This window comes from Pecten maximus, chromosome 17 (assembly GCF_902652985.1).
Source record: "Pecten maximus chromosome 17, xPecMax1.1, whole genome shotgun sequence".
Classification (NCBI taxonomy): Eukaryota; Metazoa; Mollusca; class Bivalvia; order Pectinida; family Pectinidae; genus Pecten; species Pecten maximus.
The window spans coordinates 9,857,773-9,876,607 of record NC_047031.1 but is presented as its reverse complement, the minus strand read 5'-3'; the positions used below and the strand labels follow the sequence as shown (position 1 = coordinate 9,876,607).

Below are 18,835 nucleotides of genomic sequence, written 5' to 3'. Positions count from 1 at the left end.
TCGCCCCTGTATCCACCTCATTCCCTCGTCCCTGTATCCACCTCATTCCCCTCGCCCCTGTATCCACCTCATTCCCCTCGCCCTGTATCCACCTCATTCCCCTCGCCCCCGTATCCACCTCATTCCCCTCGCCCCCTGTATCCACCTCATTCCCTCCGCCCCTGTATCCACCTCATTCCCCTCGCCCCTGTATCCACCTCATTCCCCTCGCCCCTGTATCCACCTCATCCCCTCGCCCCCTGTATCCACCTCATTCCCCTCGCCCCTGTATCCACCTCATTCCCCTCGCCCCTGTATCCACCTCATCCCCCTCGCCCCTGTAACACCTCAATCCCCTCGCCCCTGTAACCCCCAAAATCTTCCCCCGCCCCTGTACCACCTCCTTCCCCCCTCGCCCCTTATCCACCTCATTCCCCCTCGCCCCTAAAAACCCTAAATCCCCCCCCCGTACCATCCTTCCCCTCGCCCCTGTAACCACCTCTTTCCCCTCGCCCCTGTAACCCCCCCCATTCCCCTCGCCCCTGTATCCACCTCATTCCCCTGCGCCCCTGTATCCACCTCATCCCCTCGCCCCCGTACCACCTCATTCCCCTCGCCCCTGTAACCACCTCTTCCCCTCGCCCCCGTATCCACCTCATTCCCTCCGCCCCTGTATCCCCCCTCCCTTCCCCTACCCCCCCCTGTTCCCGTCATTCCCCCCTCCCCCTTCCCATCTCTTCCCCCCGCCCCTGTCCACCTCTTTCCCCTTTCGCCCTGTTCCACCTCATTTCCCTCGCCCCTGTATCCACCTCATTCCCCTCGCCCCTGTATCCACCTCATTCCCCTCGCCCCTGTATCCACCTCATTCCCCTCGCCCCTGTATCCACCTCATTTCCCCTCGCCCCTGTATCCACCTCATTCCCCTCGCCCCTGTATCCACCTCATTCCCCTCGCCCCCTGTATCCACCTCATTCCCCTCGCTCCTGTAACCATCTCTTCCCCTCGCCCCCTGTTTCCACCTCATTCCCCTCGCCCCCTGTATCCACCTCATTCCCTCCGCCCCCTGTATCCACCTCATTCCTCCTCCCTGCCCCCTGTTATCCACCTCTTTCCCCTCGCCCCTGTAACCATCTCTTCCCCTCGCCCCCTGTTTCCACCTCATTCCCCTCGCCCCCTGTATCCACCTCATTTCCCTCGCCACTGTATCCACCTCATTCCCCTCGCCCCTGTATCCACCTCATCCCCCTCGGCCCCTGTAACCACTCATTCCCCCGTTGCCCATGTATCTACTAATTCCCCTCGCCCTCTGTAACCGTGTCTCTTACCCGCGCCCTGTAAACACCTCATCCCCTCGACCTTGTATCCCCATTCCCTCGCCCCGTATCCACCTCTTTCCCCCTCGCCCCGGTACCCTCTTCCCTCCCCAGTTCCCCCTCTCCCTCGCCCCTGTATCCACCCCCCTCATCCCAATCCCCTTTTCCCCTCGCCCCGGGGTTTTCCCTACCCTTCCCCCTCGCCCCGTATCCCATCATTCCCTCGCCCCTGTAACCTCTTCCCCCTCGCCCCCTTGTCCCTCTCCCCTCGCCCCCTTTACCCCTCTTCCCCCTCGCCCTTATCCACCTCATTCCCCCGCCCCGTATCCCCTCTTCCCCTCGCCCCTTCCACCTTCCCCTCCCCTGTCCTTTCTTCCCCTCCCCCTGTAACCACCTCATTCCCCTCGCCCCTGTATCTACCTCATTCCCCTCGCCCCTGTATCCATCTCTTCCCCTCGCCCCTGTAACCACCTCATTCCCCTCGACCCTGTATCCACCTCATTCCCCTCGCCCCTGTATCCACCTCATTTCCCTCGCCCCTGTATCCACCTCATTCCCCTCGCCCCTGTATCCACCTCATTCTCCTCGGCCCCTGTATCCACCTCATTCCCCTCCGCCCCAGTACCCACCTCATTCCCCTCGCCCCCTGTATCCACCTCATTCCCCTCGCCCCCTGTATCCACCTCGTTCCCCTCGGCCCCTGTATCCACCTCATTCCCCTCGCCCCTGTATCCACCTCATTCCCCTCGGCCCCTGTATCCACCTCATTCCCCTCTCCCCCTGTATCCACCTCATTCCCCTCGCCCCTGTATCCACCTCATTCTCCTCGCCCCTGTATCCACCTCATTCCCCTCGCCCCTGTATCCACCTCATTCCCCTCGGCCCCTGTATCCACCTCATTCCCCTCGGCCCCTGTATCCACCTCATTCCCCTCGGCCCCTGTATCCACCTCATTCCCCTCGGCCCCTGTATCCACCTCATTCCCTCGCCCCTGTAACCACCTCATTCCCCTCGCCCCTGTATCCACCTCGTTCCCCTCGCCCCTGTATCAACTTCATTCCCCTCGCCCCTGTATCCACCTCATTCCCCTCGCCCCCTGTATCCACCTCATTCCCTCGCCACTGTATCCACCTCATTCCCCTTACCCCTGTATCCACCTCATTCCCCTCGCCCTTGTATCCACCTCATTCCCCTCGCCCCCTGTATCCACCTCATTCCCCTCGCCCCCTGTATCCACCTCATTTCCCTCGCCACTGTATCCACCTCATTCCCCTTACCCCTGTATCCACCTCATTCCCCTCGCCCCTGTATCCACCTCATTTTCCTCGCCACTGTATCCACCTCATTCCCCTCGCCCCCTGTATCCACCTCATTCTCCTCGGCCCCTGTATCCACCTCATTCCCCTCGCCCCTGTAACCACCTCATTCCCCTCGCCCCCTGTATCCACCTCGTTCCCCTCGCCCCTGTATCAACTTCATTCCCCTCGCCCCAGTATCCACCTCATTCCCCTCTCCCCCTGTATCCACCTCATTTCCCTCGCCACTGTATCCACCTCATTCCCCTTACCCCTGTATCCACCTCACTGTAGATAAGGAATCTGGATAGGCTGAGGGATCAGTTAGCAAAATGATGACATTTAGGAGAATTCGGCCATGTTTTCACGGATGTAAAAAAATCGTATTGAATGACACGGTAGGTTAAAGATGAATATTTCTTGATGACAGTCGTATTTAGTATGCACCGTGTCAGTTTGAATATTAAGAAATGGTCAGCTGTGTTGATAGTATTGTGATTGTATTAGCCTGTGTTAACTTTGACCCATATCCGTGAAGTGACGTCACAATTGTTGAGCGATATGATATCCTGTTTTAATCACACAGGTTAACACCGGCGAGTCACCAGGTATGTAGATTTCTGTGGAGTCCAATATACATTGTTAAGTAGACTGTATTACTAACTAGATTTTGTGGAGTTTGGTTTTTAAGTTAATAGAGGGTCGATATGCTACCTTCGAAGATTTGACAGGTATCTTTTTCAGCTTGGTAAACCTACCGAGATCTCTCTCTAATCATTATGTTTACTAAATAAATTTTGGGGACGACATTTCATATACTTGTGACTTACTTTATAAGCATGTCTGCAGATATAAACATTAAATACTTCTGTTGGTCTAACAATTATAACTACATGGATTTCTACATGGGTTTCTTTGATAAACAAATACGTGTGTCAGTGTCTATTTTCATATTTGACAGTTATGCGTGTCGGCATAATATAATATATAATGAAATTGTAAACTGAAGTTGTCGGTGTTTCTTGTCTGTTAATGGTCTGTACTTAAAATCGTAAGGCTAGGAAGGGGCTTTAAAAGGAAAGTAATGACGTGTATATATATATTAAGTTATATGTGACAGGCGAGCAGCCGGTTGTGAGATCATTTAGCAGGCCGGACTGGTCATATCGCTTTGCAATAACGACATATTCATAGGTAGATTCGTTTATATCTGTTCAAATCGTTTATACCCGAGAATTAAAAGCATTCCGGTTTTCCAAAGCCCACGCTTAGTTTCTTGGAAGTTTCCCGTTTGCTTATTTCCGAAATAAACTTTGAAGTCATGGCTTCTAAGGGGAACAATAAAACGGATGTTTAGGATCAATCGTGTCAAGGTGTTCATTACATGTTTAAAGTATGACGTCATCTTTGGCAATGTAAAGGTTACCCAAAACGAAAGTAGGCTGAGTCAATGTCCACAGTTAATAGGCTATCTCTGGTCCTTTACGACAAATAGGGGCAAAAAAACAACCAACAATTTTAAGATCATTTTTTAACTCTTTAGTTTTGGATACATAGACTCAAAAATCTACTGAGGTATCGAATACAAACAATTTGTTTACAAATATTGCGGATTTCTATCTACAAAATCTTTCGGTGTAATTTATGTGAGATATAGATAAGGGCTACTGAACCGAAACGAGCTCGTACTTGTACGCAAACAATGTAAGTCACACATGCCTCTCGTTTGGGTGTATGAATTCCCGTCAAATAACAATATTCCCATATTCTAGATTTTTTTATTTACTCGGTCATGCTTATAGTGTAAAACAAGAGGTCATTTTACGAACATGTAGTTGTGCATCCCACATTTTTTTTTTCAAAAACCAATTTTTAAAATGGCTGCCGGCTTCTCATTGGTTGAGGCTTGTCCGGACAACTCCTCCTAAAGTACTACTCCGATTTTAACGAAACTTGGTATACATGATAAGTATAACATGTAGTTGTGCATCCCACATTTTTTTTTCAAAAATTCATTTTTCAAAATGGCTGCCGGCTTCTCATTGGTTGAGGCTTGTCCGGACAACTCCTCCTAAAGTGCTACTCCGATTTTAACGAAACTTGGTATACATGATCAGTATAACATGTAGTTGTGCATCCCACATTTTTTTTTTTCAAACATTCATTTTTCAAAATGGCTGCCGGCTTCTCATTGGTTGAGGCTTGTCCAGACAACTTCTCCTAAAGTGCTACACCGATTTTAACGAAACTTGGTATACATGATCAGTATAACATGTAGTTGTGCATTCCACATTTTTTTTTTCAAAAATTCATTTTTCAAAATGGATGCTAGCTTCTCATTGGTTGAGGCTTGTCCGGACAACTCCTCCTAAAGTACAACTTCGATTTTAACGAAACTTGGTATTCATGATCAGTATAACATGTAGTTGTGCATCCTACATTTTTTTTTTCGAAAAACCAATTTTCAAAATGGCCGCCGACTTCTCATTGGTTGAGGCGTGTCCGGACAATCCTAAAGTACTACTCCGATTTTAACGAAACTTGGTATACATGATAAGTATAACATGTAGTTGTGCATCCCACATTTTTTTTTTCAAAAATTCATTTTTCAAAATGGCTGCCGGCTTCTCATTGGTTGAGGCTTGTCCAGACAACTTCTCCTAAAGTGCTACACCGATTTTAACGAAACTTGGTATACATGATCAGTATAACATGTAGTTGTGCATCCCACATTTTTTTTTTCAAAAATTCATTTTTCAAAATGGATGCTAGCTTCTCATTGGTTGAGGCTTGTCCGGACAACTCCTCCTAAAGTACAACTTCGATTTTAACGAAACTTGGTATTCATGATCAGTATAACATGTAGTTGTGCATCCTACATTTTTTTTTTTCGAAAAACCAATTTTCAAAATGGCCGCCGACTTCTCATTGGTTGAGGCGTGTCCGGACAATCCTAAAGTACTACTCCGATTTTAACGAAACTTGGTATACGTGATCAGTATAACACGTAGTTTAAAAAATGGGAAATAAATAGTTGCAGGGGACTTTGTATTGCTGTTGCAATACTATCCATCCTTGTTTAATGTAAAATCCGCATCATTCCAGAGACATAGACAATAACATTGACCAGACAATTGAGTTTTTGCTGGAGGAAAAAAGGATAAATTTCCCATTTGAAATACATTTAAATTTTGGTGATGCTTTCCAATTAAACCAAATAAATAAATGGGAAAAGATATCGAAGTGCGGGGAGGATGTGAATGGCTTCGCGTAGTCCTATCCTTGGTGCGATATTTCTGCATGCACATGCTAAATAGTCCAGCTAAGCGCCTCGATTTGGACACATCCCGGAGAAGAATCTTGGATTGGTCCTGATTTTGTGTTAAATCTTTTCTCTACTTTACCTGTTTTGATAAGAACCTAACTCACTACTTTTCTTAAAACGCTAAACTCTCTTATATGCTTAAAACAGACCAATGTGTTTTCATTCTTTAAATTTGATTTATTTTTATTGTAGACCATTTGTTCTCGGAATTCGGAACTATCATGGCCGCTGGAGGGGTCGTCTCGGCGACGTATCAATACCAGCAGCTGCAGGACAAGTTAGAAGAGCTTACAACGTGTCCAATATGTAAAGAACGCTTTAAACAGCCTAAAATCCTCAGTTGTCACCATACTTTCTGTTTTCAATGTCTACAGAGCTATTTTATGCAGACCCCAGAGGAAAGTTCGCCATGTCCTCTTTGTCGCTGTTTGTTTTTCCCGCCAAAAGGTGACGTTTCCAATTTGCCAACAAGCACATTCATGCAAGATGTAGTAATGATGATAGAGAGAAAAAGTCCAATAATGAAGAAACATTGCACGGTCTGTAAAACTACCAAAAACGCAGGATACATGTGCGTAGAATGTGACGTTCAAATGTGTGAATCGTGTAAGGACACGCATGAAACATTCCGAAAGGACTCTCATAACCTTTTACGGTTAGATGAAATAGAAGCCGTTCCGATAATATCCGTGATTGCCGGAAAGAAAACAAGTCGAAAATGCGACAAACACAGTGGTCAGATTTTGGAACATCTCTGTTTGTCTTGTAATATACCGATGTGTTCCGAATGCAAAACTACCAGTCATTCTCAACATAGGACACAGAACATAAATCACGCGGCAGAGGAAACCCGAAATTTTATCCGGTTGATACAAAAGAGCTCCAATCCAGATGTCAATCGTCTGACAGAAACTATAACCGACATCAAATCCTTATCGACGTCCATACAAATTTCGACGGACGCCATGAAAGACGAGGTTAGGACGATGGCCGACTTGTTGGTGAAAATGGTCCGCGAGAAAGAGAGGAAGATGCTCCATAATATAGAAACAGACGTCGTGCTGCGACAGAAGGAACTTAAGTCGATAGAGGACGCGACAGAGTTTCGTCTGACCAGTTTATTCACTTTCTTGGACTATGTGAAGTCCCTGGAAACGTTCGGAGATGTGACCCAACTGTCGGTTGCGAAGCAAACCATACAGAAACGGTTAGAAGAGAATAAAGAACAGACCGTCCCGACTCTTCCGGAGTCGTGTCGATGTAACCGGACATTTAAACGTTCTCACATTTTTGAAAGTATCCTACATTCGGAAGACCTCGGAAGTATTGAATCGATTGTACCGACTGCGCAACGAAAACCTCCTCCTATACCACCGCGTGTTGCCAACAAATTCAAACCCCCTCCATCGACAAGTTCTACTCCTGATCAACTTCCAGTGATTCCACAACGAGATCCGAGACCAGCAGACGAAACGTCCGTAAAGCACGTGATGGAGAGTGACAATGAATACACGAACCCTAAGGAATATATCTGGAGAGAAGCAAGTATTGACAACCCTCCGCCTGCTGTATCATCGAAGGAACACAACAAAATTGTTACCCAGAAATCCCGGCCTCTTCCTCCACCCCCCAAACCACATACACGGTATAGAATGTCTATGAGTATGGCAGGATCGGAGTATTTAAAAGTTACCTCAGAATGTCAGAAACAGCGTATTAGGCGAACAATGAGCGATTCCCAGTTATTAGACGAAACCGAGGTCAAATCCATTCAGTCGCCTCCAGGCATAGAGAATGACGGAGTTTCCTTTAATGCCAAAGTGAAGATTTCCGGGTTGGCTGTGACAAGGAAAGATGACGTCGTAGTCGTCAGCAACAACAGTAAGAAATGTCTGGTGTTTGACAAGCTGGGCAATCTCAAGAATGAAATATCTGACAGACTGGTCAGTCCTTGGGACGCTGCGGTCAATATTACAGAGGACGACCTCAAGGAAGTCGTCTACCTCACCGATACAGGTCAGTAGTAACACGGACACGGGTCAGTAGTCACGGGAATACAGGTCAATAGTCAAGGGGACACGGGTCGATAATCAAGGAGACACGGGTCAGTAGTCAAGGGGACACGGGTCAGTAGTCACGGGAATACAGGTAAATAGTCAAGGGGACACGGGTTAATAGTCAAGGAGACACGGGTCAGTATTCAAGGATGCACGGGTCAGTAGTCAAGGGGACACGGGTCAGTAGTCAAGGGGACACAAGTCAGTAGTCAAGGGGACACGGTTCAGTAGTCAAGTTGACACGGATCAGTAGTCAAGTGGACACGGATCAGTAGTCAAGGGGACACAGGTCAGAAGTCAAGGGGACACGGGTCATTAGACAAGAGGACACAGGTCAGTAGTCAAGGGGACACTGGTCAGTAGTCAAGGGACACGGGTCAGTAGCCACCGACATTTGTACGTATACTGTGGTGTTCGAATAAAGTTCAGTAACGGTACCGGTGCTGATACGGGTCTAGCTTATATCCATCATCTCAGACACTGATCAAAGATTGGGAACATGATGTTGAATCTTGAAGTTCAATTATACGTATACGCGTAACCGGGCGTTAAAAATAAAACTCCCATATGATCGAGCCAATCTCCGTAAATAATCTGACCACGAAATTCCATTCTTTCTGAAGGTGAACGATCAGGAGACGGAGACGTGAAGGAGTATAGACTAGACGGAACCTTCGTTCGGATATTGGTGAGACAATTACGGAAACCTCACGGAATCACCACATCTACAGACGGTGACGTCATCTACGTTTGTGACGCTGAGGACAGCAGCATCATCGTCTTGCAATCACGACGGAGAGGTCAAAGACCGCGAAAAATCAAACAGAACATGCTGGGCAAAAACTTCTTTACCTGCCCTTGGTACATTTCCTTGACGACAGATGGCGAAATCGTCGTTTCTGATTTTAATGCTGGAAAATTGGTTGGTATAAACAAAGATACTGAAAGAAAGAAGAAATCATACAAGCCAGAGAATTCCAGAAATGCGTTAGGATTCCGTCCAGCTATGAGTTGTGTGGACTCCGAGTCCAACATCTTTGTTGTGGATCAGATCAGTAACTGTATCTATGTGTGGACAGCCCGCCAAGCTCCCGTGAAGATAGCAATCCCATCCAGCATTGACATCAAGCGCCCAGTAGCTCTTGCCTTCGACTCATCCGGGGCCTTGTGGATTGGTTCCCGTAGTGGAGTGCTTGTCCGTGCACACATTCATAATCTATGATACGAGACATTACGAGAACTGATTTGAATAATTAGTTTTAATTATCGGTATTGAAATGGTTTCTCCTTAGTGTTATTACTGATATTTGTGTTTAAATGGGCATGCCTTCGTTCGGGCCGCGGTGGCCGAGTGGTTAAGGTGTATCGACACTTTAACACTAGCCCTCCACCACTGGGTTGCAAGTTCGAAACCTACGTGGGGCAGTTGCCAGGTACTGACCGTAGGCCGGTGGTTTTTGTGTCGTCTTTGAAAAAGGAGACATATAGGTATTACTTTTCGGCGGTGTCGGTGTCGGCGTCGGCGTCGTCCGGAAAATGGTTTTTCTTGCGATAACTTTAGTAGTTTAGAACGGATGAATTCGAAACTTCATGGGAAGGTTCATTACCATGATAGCTCGGACAAGTTCGATAACCAAAATTATTCGCACCTTTTTAAAAGAGTTATAGCCCTTTAATTTTTTGAGAAAATGGTTTCCACTCAATAACTTGAATAATTATTACAGGATTAATTTGAAACTTCATGGGAAGGTTCGTTACCATAATACTGTGGACAAGTTCGTTAACCAAATTTATTCGGACCTTTTTAAAAGAGTTATAGCCCTTTAATTTTTTTTGCGAAAATAGAATGTTCGTTACCATAATACTGCGGACAAGTTTGTTATTGTTTTTTTTTATTCAAGTCCTAATTTTAAAGAGTTATGACCCTTTAATTATTCGCATACACAGGCGACACCTCCACTTCCGTGGAATTCTTGTTCTCCGGGTACTCCGGCTTTCCTCCACCTCCAAAACCTGGCACGTCCTTAAATGACCCTGGCTGTTAATAGGACGTTAAACAAAAACAAACCAAACCAAACCTTCGTTCGGACATAAGAAACATGTACAATATCTATTGATGAAATCTATGTCCGAACGATGATTATATGAGTGTTTGTGTCTACATGTAATGAAATTAACGCCGAAATGTACAAGAAAAAGGGCATATCTTATACAAATACCGTATGTCTTTGCGGAAAATTAGTGATACTTCGGGTCGAATCTTCAGGACTTAATACTCGAAGAACTTTGGTTTATCTTGAGAGTTAAACTGCCTTATCGATGTAATACTGGGAAAATACATATTTTCCGGTAAGTTTAATTTTGACGACATAAACTTTATTTAAACGAAGGAATGCCCCTTTAACGGATTTACTGAGTTTTCCCGAGTCACTTTTCCTATCATTGGTTTGCTTTCAAAAATGTTTAATGATATTTCTCGAGTAACTTAATAAGGTCTTTGTAAAAATGGATTTTGATATGTTTCATGGGTCTCCTTTTTTTAAGGGATTTTTATATGCTTAGCTCACCTGGTTTGAAAGTCCACGAGCTTATGGCATGGCGTGGCGTCCGTTATACGTCGTCTGGAAAGGGAACCAATTTTGTATAAAAGGTAGGTCTTGCCCCCAGGAGCCAGAGGGGTGAGGCCCAATATAGCTTAAGAGTGCTTTGTCGTAATTGCTGAAATATCGAGATAAGCGCTACAGGCCACGCGGGCCTCTTGTAAATGAGTTTCATTTTGGTAGTTTTAACGAATTTTCCAGATCGAATGTTTTCAACAGTGTCTTTACTTAGTTTTCTCGATTAGTTTTTACTGCTATTTTTGATAACGATGATTTTTTTTTCTGATGGATTATCCTAGAACTTTTGATGGGTTACCCGGAGAATGTTTGTGTCTGTCTCATTCTGATTGTGCAAAATTGATGTCGGGCCCATGGTGCTGACTAAATGACCTATCGTCATATTCCAAAAACACTGAGCAGGAGTAGCATGTCTCGGACAAATGACAGGGGTCACAGGGGCGAACGCTCAATGACCAAAGATCATGAGGCACTGTACAATTCTTACGGCCTACCTGGGGACTACAGGTATAATTCTTACGGCCTACCTGGGGACTACAGGTACAATTCTTACGGCCTACCTTGGGACTAGAGGTACATTTCTTACGGCCTACCTGGGGACTACAGGTATAATTCTTACGGCCTACCTGGGGACTACAGGTACAATTCTTACGGCCTACCTGGGGACTACAGGTATAATTCTTACGGCCTACCTGGGGAATACAGGTATAATTCTTACGGCCTACGTGGGGACTACAGTTATAATTCTTACGTCCTACCTGGGGACTACAGGTATAATTCTTACGGCCTACCTGGGGACTACAGTTACAATTCTTACGGCCTACCCGGAGACTACAGGTACAATTCTTACCTGGGGACTACAGTTGCTATTTCAATAGAGGATACAGTCATGGTGTTGTGTAATTTTCAGGGCAATAATTTAGTCAGTGTATGTATAACATTGCTTTCAATCAATCATATTGTATAATTAACATAATATTTATATAAATTATTTTACTGACATGAATTAATACTAGGCTTATTACGTTTACGAGTGTACAGTGATACGTGTCCTTTGTAAGTACAAATGACAATGTTGCGGCGTGCATACGCACGTGTATGTGTACAAGCGCGCAAAGATGCATGTTACATGCACATGTAAATGTTACGGCATGCATATGTACGTGTGTGTGGGAATGTTTGTGTGTAGGAAACGTACTGTTATTTTATGTTTTATGGCATTTTCTTAATTTTGTACGGTCGATTATATTTACATGTTTATCACATATTCAGTCTATTATCCAGTGAATTTGTCCCTGTAATACTGCAAATCAATTAATAATTTTTTCATCATATTGTTAAAATTACAGAATTATTGGCTTTAAGCCTCGGGAGACATCACCTTTCTCGGGTAAACAATATCCTGTTTTCTACCACAATACCCTGTGTTATTCAACTCTCAGACCATCAGTTAATCATTACAGCCGTTGATTAACAATCTGTTTATACCACGTGTGGTATAAACTCTGTACGCATTTTGATTGGCTAACACGGTGAACTTTGACCCAAGCTGCAATTGTTATTGACGTCATCAATAATCTAATGACGTCACATCACCGGGTCCCGGACGTCACCGGTACACTTTATTTGCATACGCGAAATTATACTTGGCCACGTTTCCCTTTGATTCAAGCCGATATTATTGTGGTAGAAACTGGTCACACGACTCGAAATTGTTGGATATGGAATTTATTTCACACTCGTAAGTTATTTTTTAAAAGTTGCAAAAAACACTCGCTAAAGCTCGTGTCTTTTGTAACTTTTAAAAAATAACTTACTCGTGTGAAATAAATTCCATATCCAACAACCACTCGTTGTGTAACCTCTATTTCTACCACAATACCCTGTGTTATTCAACTCTCAGACCATCAGTTAATCATTACAGCTGTTGTTCAACTCTCAGACCATCAGTTAATCATTACAGCTGTTGATTAACAATCTGTTTATACCACACGTGGTATAAACTCTGTACGCATTTCGATTGGCTAACACGGTGAACTTTGACCCAAGCTGCAATTGTTATTGACGTCATCAATAATCTAATGACGTCACATCACCGGGTCCCGGACGTCACCGGTACACTTTATTTGCATACGCGAAATTATACTTGGCCACGTTTCCCTTTGATTCAAGCCGATATTATTGTGGTAGAAACAGGTCACACGACTCGAAATTGTTCGATATGGAATTTATTTCACACTCGTAAGTTATTTTTTAAAAGTTGCAAAAAACACTCGCTAAAGCTCGTGTCTTTTATAACTTTAAAAAATAACTTACTCGTGTGAAATAAATTCTATATCCTCGTGTGAAATAAATTCCATATCCAACAACCACTCGTTGTGTAACCTCTATTTAACCTATGCAAAGTAAAAAGCTGTTATGTTAAAGGAGTCCTACTATACTATTTTTGATTGTATATATTATGAATTTAACATAGACTTGAAGTAATTCACCTATAAAAACTCATATTTATTTGAAATTAACACTTCTAATGAAACAAAAACAGCACTGATATTGTAGAGTTATATATGTATATTGGCGTGAAATTGAGAAATAAAACTCAAGCCGTTCATACTCAAATGACTGCTGTTCATGTTGTAGTGAACCACATTCACTGAAAGGGCCACAGCGTCTGGATTTTCAGAGTTAACGCCATGGCCCCTTTCCCCGCAAAGCTATCCTGGAATAACATGTCTCCTTTGAGGTTTTGATGTTGGTCTTTGTGTATGTTTATTATGATATTTGTATATCGGTATCCGGAATACAGCCACAACGTTACTTATCAATACTTAGTACTGTCGTCTTTCGTTTATAAGAGTTATCTCCCGATTGTCGACAAATCGGTCAAAAATTGTACAATTGGTTTGTTTGTTTTTCTTCTTAAAAAGTATAACTTTTTGGAGTGATATCTTCTTAAAAAACCATCAGGTTCCTTTGATGTCGCCTGTAATCTTTTTTTTTTATCCATTTTCAGCTTTTTTTTGTAATATTTTTCTTATCAATTAGGTCATAGGCGTTTTGCCTGGATATCGTTGATGGAAAACTTCAACAATTCTTTTTGTAAATGCTATGCTTCATTGTACAATCTTCTGAAAGCCTAGGTTAATAATTGATAAGATGTCTCTGTTTCGAATTGTGAACATTATTGTGTAGTACTACTAATATCGTAAAATGGAAATATCACCTAATTAACCTATCCTGTTAATTAACATACAAACTCTGTCGACCTATATGTCATCTGTCCTCCAAATCTGCTCTTGTAATCGCAGTATAAACGTAATTCTTTCTTTATATTGTCTTCATTTTCTTTATTCCGTCTAATGTTTAATTCATTTTAGTTTCAACATATTTTATTGTCATAAATTGACAAAGAGATTAGTCAGCAAGTTTTACCAACTTATAAACGACTTCTCCCATAATAATAACACAATAATAGACAATAACATATTCACATGATGGCATATACAAATATTCAAAAATGTGATAAAGAAACGAAAATATAATAATTGACATATCAGAAATAGTAATTTTATAGGAGGGGGGGGGGGGGGGGGGGTAGGGTTCAATTCATAGATTATCGATATTAAGTAATTTAGACATGATGTCAAAACTGATTGGTAAATGATTTAAGAACTCATTAAATCTTTCACAGTCTGACTCATCAATCAGTACATAATTAATCTATCAGACTCGAACTTAAACTATAAATAAAGTTACATTTCCATTTCGATCTCCCGAGTGTCTACAATTTAATCATTCTTAATCCCCTTGCTTTAAAAAGATCTTATAGCTTCTTACCAAAATAACACGAAGGGAACCGCAATGCACTCTGGGAAAGATTGACTACAACCATACAGGAATCTTTGTATCAACACATTTTGCTAATTCTTGAAATGTATCCACATCGTTTAGGTCATGATTGCTACTATTATACGGAGGTATATAATTATAAAGAATATAACAGTCTTTTTTCGTCATTTATCAACTCCTTGTGTACCTTTATAACAATTGTATGATCAAACATTACATTATCTATAGAACATGTGACATGTGTTTGAGAATCTTTGATAGAAACCACTATACCCCCACCTCACCACCTATTCTAGATACCGGTTTGTCGTGAAGTTATCCAGGCTTAAATCTTCATTATCATTAAACCGACACTCGTACAAAAAAATAGCATGTTTTCTTCATTAAATAATAATGATTAAAAAAATACAAATCCATTGTCTTTTACTTTGTCAGTCAAAGACCTATTCCATAGGTCTTTTCGACCCATAGATGAAAATAACAATTTATATCCCATGATAAAATCGCACCACATTCATACGTTCATACAGTTGTCACTTGGTTTAAGGGTAATAGAAGTTAGATATTAGAGTTAAAAAAGACGTATAACTATCTAGTGTTTGTCATATAGTTGTTCCTACCTAAACAGATTTGAAAATAATAAATAATTTACCAAACTCTATTTCTTTAACATTTATTAGTGACTTTCACATGTGATAGTAAACAAAAGAACGAAAGGATTTGGTCCATATCCGGTTTGAAGCGTCCTTGGATGTTGGGGAACCATTTTTATATAAACGGCAATCTGGCTCCCGGGTAGTAGGAAAATATAGCGAATTCTTTAAAAACCTTCTTCATCATCCGTAAGAATTTGTTGATATTTGGCATGAAGTATCCTTGGACGAGGAGAATCAAATTGCATAAACGGTGCTCAAGGTCAAGGTCTTTGGCATGCTTTCACAGAGGAACATTTAGTTTCTTACGACATTGTTAAACAAAGTTGGTCAGAATTGAGCATAGAGTCAACTGACCACAAGGTTGTTAGGTCAAATTTGATCTCTGACAATGAGTATGGATTTAAGGAGGAAGGAAACAAGAGTCACATCAATGCAGCCATCGATTCTTACTTGTGTTTGAAGTAGAAATGTCAAATGTCAAAGTGAACCACAGCGATATGAGAAGGTGGCTTCCTGATTATTGTGGGGGATATAAAGCCACATGATGGGGCCCTTCCTGTATATATCAGTATTCTAGTTGGCTTTGAATATTCTTTGGAACGAAAAGGTTAAAATTAGTTAAAGGAAAAAAATAACGCATATGGTACTAAGAGGCAGATCCCGATATGGGGAAAGTATTTGTTGTATAAGATATCGGTAACTGAAGAGTGCTTTGTCATACTTACTGAAAGGTCCGGGTGAGTGATGCAAGCTCCATTGGCCTTTTGTTAGGGGTTTTCAAATTCTAGCGCGTTGACTATAGGATTTTAAGTCCACCATCATCAGTAGTCCGGACAACATTATCAGATAGTGAGCTTACGGCCTTGGTCCTCAGTAGTCCGGACAACATTATCAGATAGTGAGCTTACGGCCTTGGTCCCCAGTAGTCCGGACAACATTATCAGATAGTGAGCTTACGGCCTTGGTCCTCAGTAGTCCGGACAAGATTATCAGATAGTGAGCTTATACGGCCTTGGTCGTCAGTAGTCCGGACAACATTGTCAGATAGTGAGCTTACGGCCTTGGTCCTCAGTAGTCCGGACAAGATTATCAGATAGTGAGCTTACGGCCTTGGTCCCCAGTAGTCCGGACAACATTATCAGATAGTGAGCTTACGGCCTTGGTCGTCAGTAGTCCGGACAACATTATCAGATAGTGAGCTTACGGCCTTGGTCCTCAGTAGTCCGGACAACATTATCAGATAGTGTGTCTACGGCCTTGGTCCTCAGTAGTCCGGACAACATTATCAGATAGTGAGCTTACGGCCTTGGTCCTCAGTAGTCCGGACAACATTATCAGATAGTGAGCTTACGGCCTTGGTCCTCAGTAGTCCGGACAACATTATCAGATAGTGAGCTTACGGCCTTGGTCCTCAGTAGTCCGGACAACATTATCAGATAGTGAGCTTACGGCCTTGGTCCTCAGTAGTCCGGACAACATTATCAGATAGTGAGCTTACGGCCTTGGTCCTCAGTAGTCCGGACAACATTATCAGATAGTGAGCTTACGGCCTTGGTCCTCAGTAGTCCGGACAACATTATCAGATAGTGAGCTTACGGCCTTGGTCCTCAGTAGTCCGGACAACATTATCAGATAGTGAGCTTACGGCCTTGGTCCTCAGTAGTCCGGACAACATTATCAGATAGTGAGCTTACGGCCTTGGTCCTCAGTAGTCCGGACAACATTATCAGATAGTGAGCTTACGGCCTTGGTCCTCAGTAGTCCGGACAACATTATCAGATAGTGAGCTTACGGCCTTGGTCCTCAGTAGTCCGGACAACATTATCAGATAGTGAGCTTACGGCCTTGGTCCTCAGTAGTCCGGACAACATTATCAGATATTGAGCCTACGGCCTTGGTCCTCAGTAGTCCGGACAACATTATCAGATAGTGAGCTTACGGCCTTGGTCCTCAGTAGTCCGGACATTATTATCAGATAGTGAGTCTACGGCCTTGGTCCTCAGTAGTCCGGACAATATTATCAGATGGTGAGCTTACGGCCTTGGTCCTCAGTAGTGCGGACAACATTATCAGATGGTGAGCTTACGGCCTTGGTCCTCAGTAGTCCGGACAACATTATCAGATAGTGAGCTTACGGCCTTGGTCCTCAGTAGTCCGGACAATATTATCAGATAGTGAGTCTACGGCCTTGGTCCTCAGTAATCCGGACAACATTATCAGATGGTGAGCTTACGGCCTTGGTCCTCAGTAGTGCGGACAACATTATCAGATGGTGAGCTTACGGCCTTGGTCCTCAGTAGTCCGGACAACATTATCAGATAGTGAGCTTACGGCCTTGGTCCTCAGTAGTCCGGACAACATTATCAGATGGTGAGCTTACGGCCTTGGTCCTCAGTAGTCCGGACAACATTATCAGATAGTGAGCTTACGGCCTTGGTCCTCAGTAGTCCGGACAACATTATCAGATAGTGAGCTTACGGCCTTGGTCCTCAGTAGTCCGGACAACATTATCAGAAAGTGAGCTTACGGCCTTGGTCCTCAGTAGTCCGGACAACATTATCATATAGTGAGTCTACGGCCTTGGTCCTCAGTAGTCCGGACAACATTATCAGATAGTGAGTCTACGGCCTTGGTCCTCAGTAGTCCGGACAACATTATAAGATATTGAGCTTACGGCCTTGGTACTCAGTAGTCCGGACAACATTATCAGATAGTGGGTCTACGGCCTTGGTTCTCAGTTGTCCGGACAACATTATCAGATAGTGAGCTTAGGGCCTTGGTCCTCAGTAGTCCGGACAACATTATCAGATAGTGAGCTTACGGCCTTGGTCCTCAGTAATCCGGACAACATTATCAGATAGTGAGCTTACGGCCTTGGTCCTCAGTAGTCCGGACAACATTATCAGATAGTGAGCTTACGGCCTTGGTCCTCAGTAGTCCGGACAACATTATCAGAAAGTGAGCTTACGGCCTTGGTCCTCAGTAGTCCGGACAACATTATCATATAGTGAGTCTACGGCCTTGGTCCTCAGTAGTCCGGACAACATTATCAGATAGTGAGTCTACGGCCTTGGTCCTCAGTAGTCCGGACAACATTATAAGATAGTGAGCTTACGGCCTTGGTACTCAGTAGTCCGGACAACATTATCAGATAGTGGGTCTACGGCCTTGGTTCTCAGTTGTCCGGACAACATTATCAGATAGTGAGCTTACGGCCTTGGTCCTCAGTAGTCCGGACAACATTATCAGATAGTGAGCTTACGGCCTTGGTCCTCAGTAATCCGGACAACATTATCAGATAGTGAGCTTACGGCCTTGGTCCTCAGTAGTCCGGACAACATTATCAGATAGTGAGCTTACGGCCTTGGTCCTCAGTAGTCCGGACAACATTATCAGATAGTGAGCTTACGGCCTTGGTCCTCAGTAGTCCGGACAACATTATCAGATAGTGAGCTTACGGCCTTGGTCCGGCCGTAAACAGTCGTTGTTATCTATGTTTCTTCAGATAATTCTCAAACTGTAGGGGGTTTCCCTTGGTCCCTAGTTGATCCCATTGAGTTTTGAGGTCGGGAGAACAAAATGGCCGACGGCTAAATATCTTGGATTTTTCCAGTTTTTAACTTTATTGTGTTAGATAACCTTTTATATATATCAAGTAGCGAAAGTTTTTGTCTTTTATATAACTGGACTGATTCCAATTACACATGTACACGGATTGACCCAATCTGAGTGTATTTTCTACA

The 18,835-nt window shown here is 43.5% G+C and overlaps 1 protein-coding gene across 1 annotated transcript; it reads left to right on the top strand.

Annotated features, from left to right (window-relative positions):
* The first annotated feature begins 6,110 nt into the window (after positions 1–6,110).
* LOC117316000 (tripartite motif-containing protein 3-like) lies at positions 6,111–9,376 on the top strand. The gene is made up of 2 exons (XM_033870485.1): positions 6,111–7,928; positions 8,593–9,376. Exons 1-2 carry the CDS (start codon positions 6,134–6,136, stop codon positions 9,189–9,191), a joined length of 2,394 nt encoding a protein of 797 aa, XP_033726376.1. The 5' UTR covers positions 6,111–6,133; the 3' UTR covers positions 9,192–9,376.
* The last annotated feature ends 9,459 nt before the right edge of the window (positions 9,377–18,835 follow it).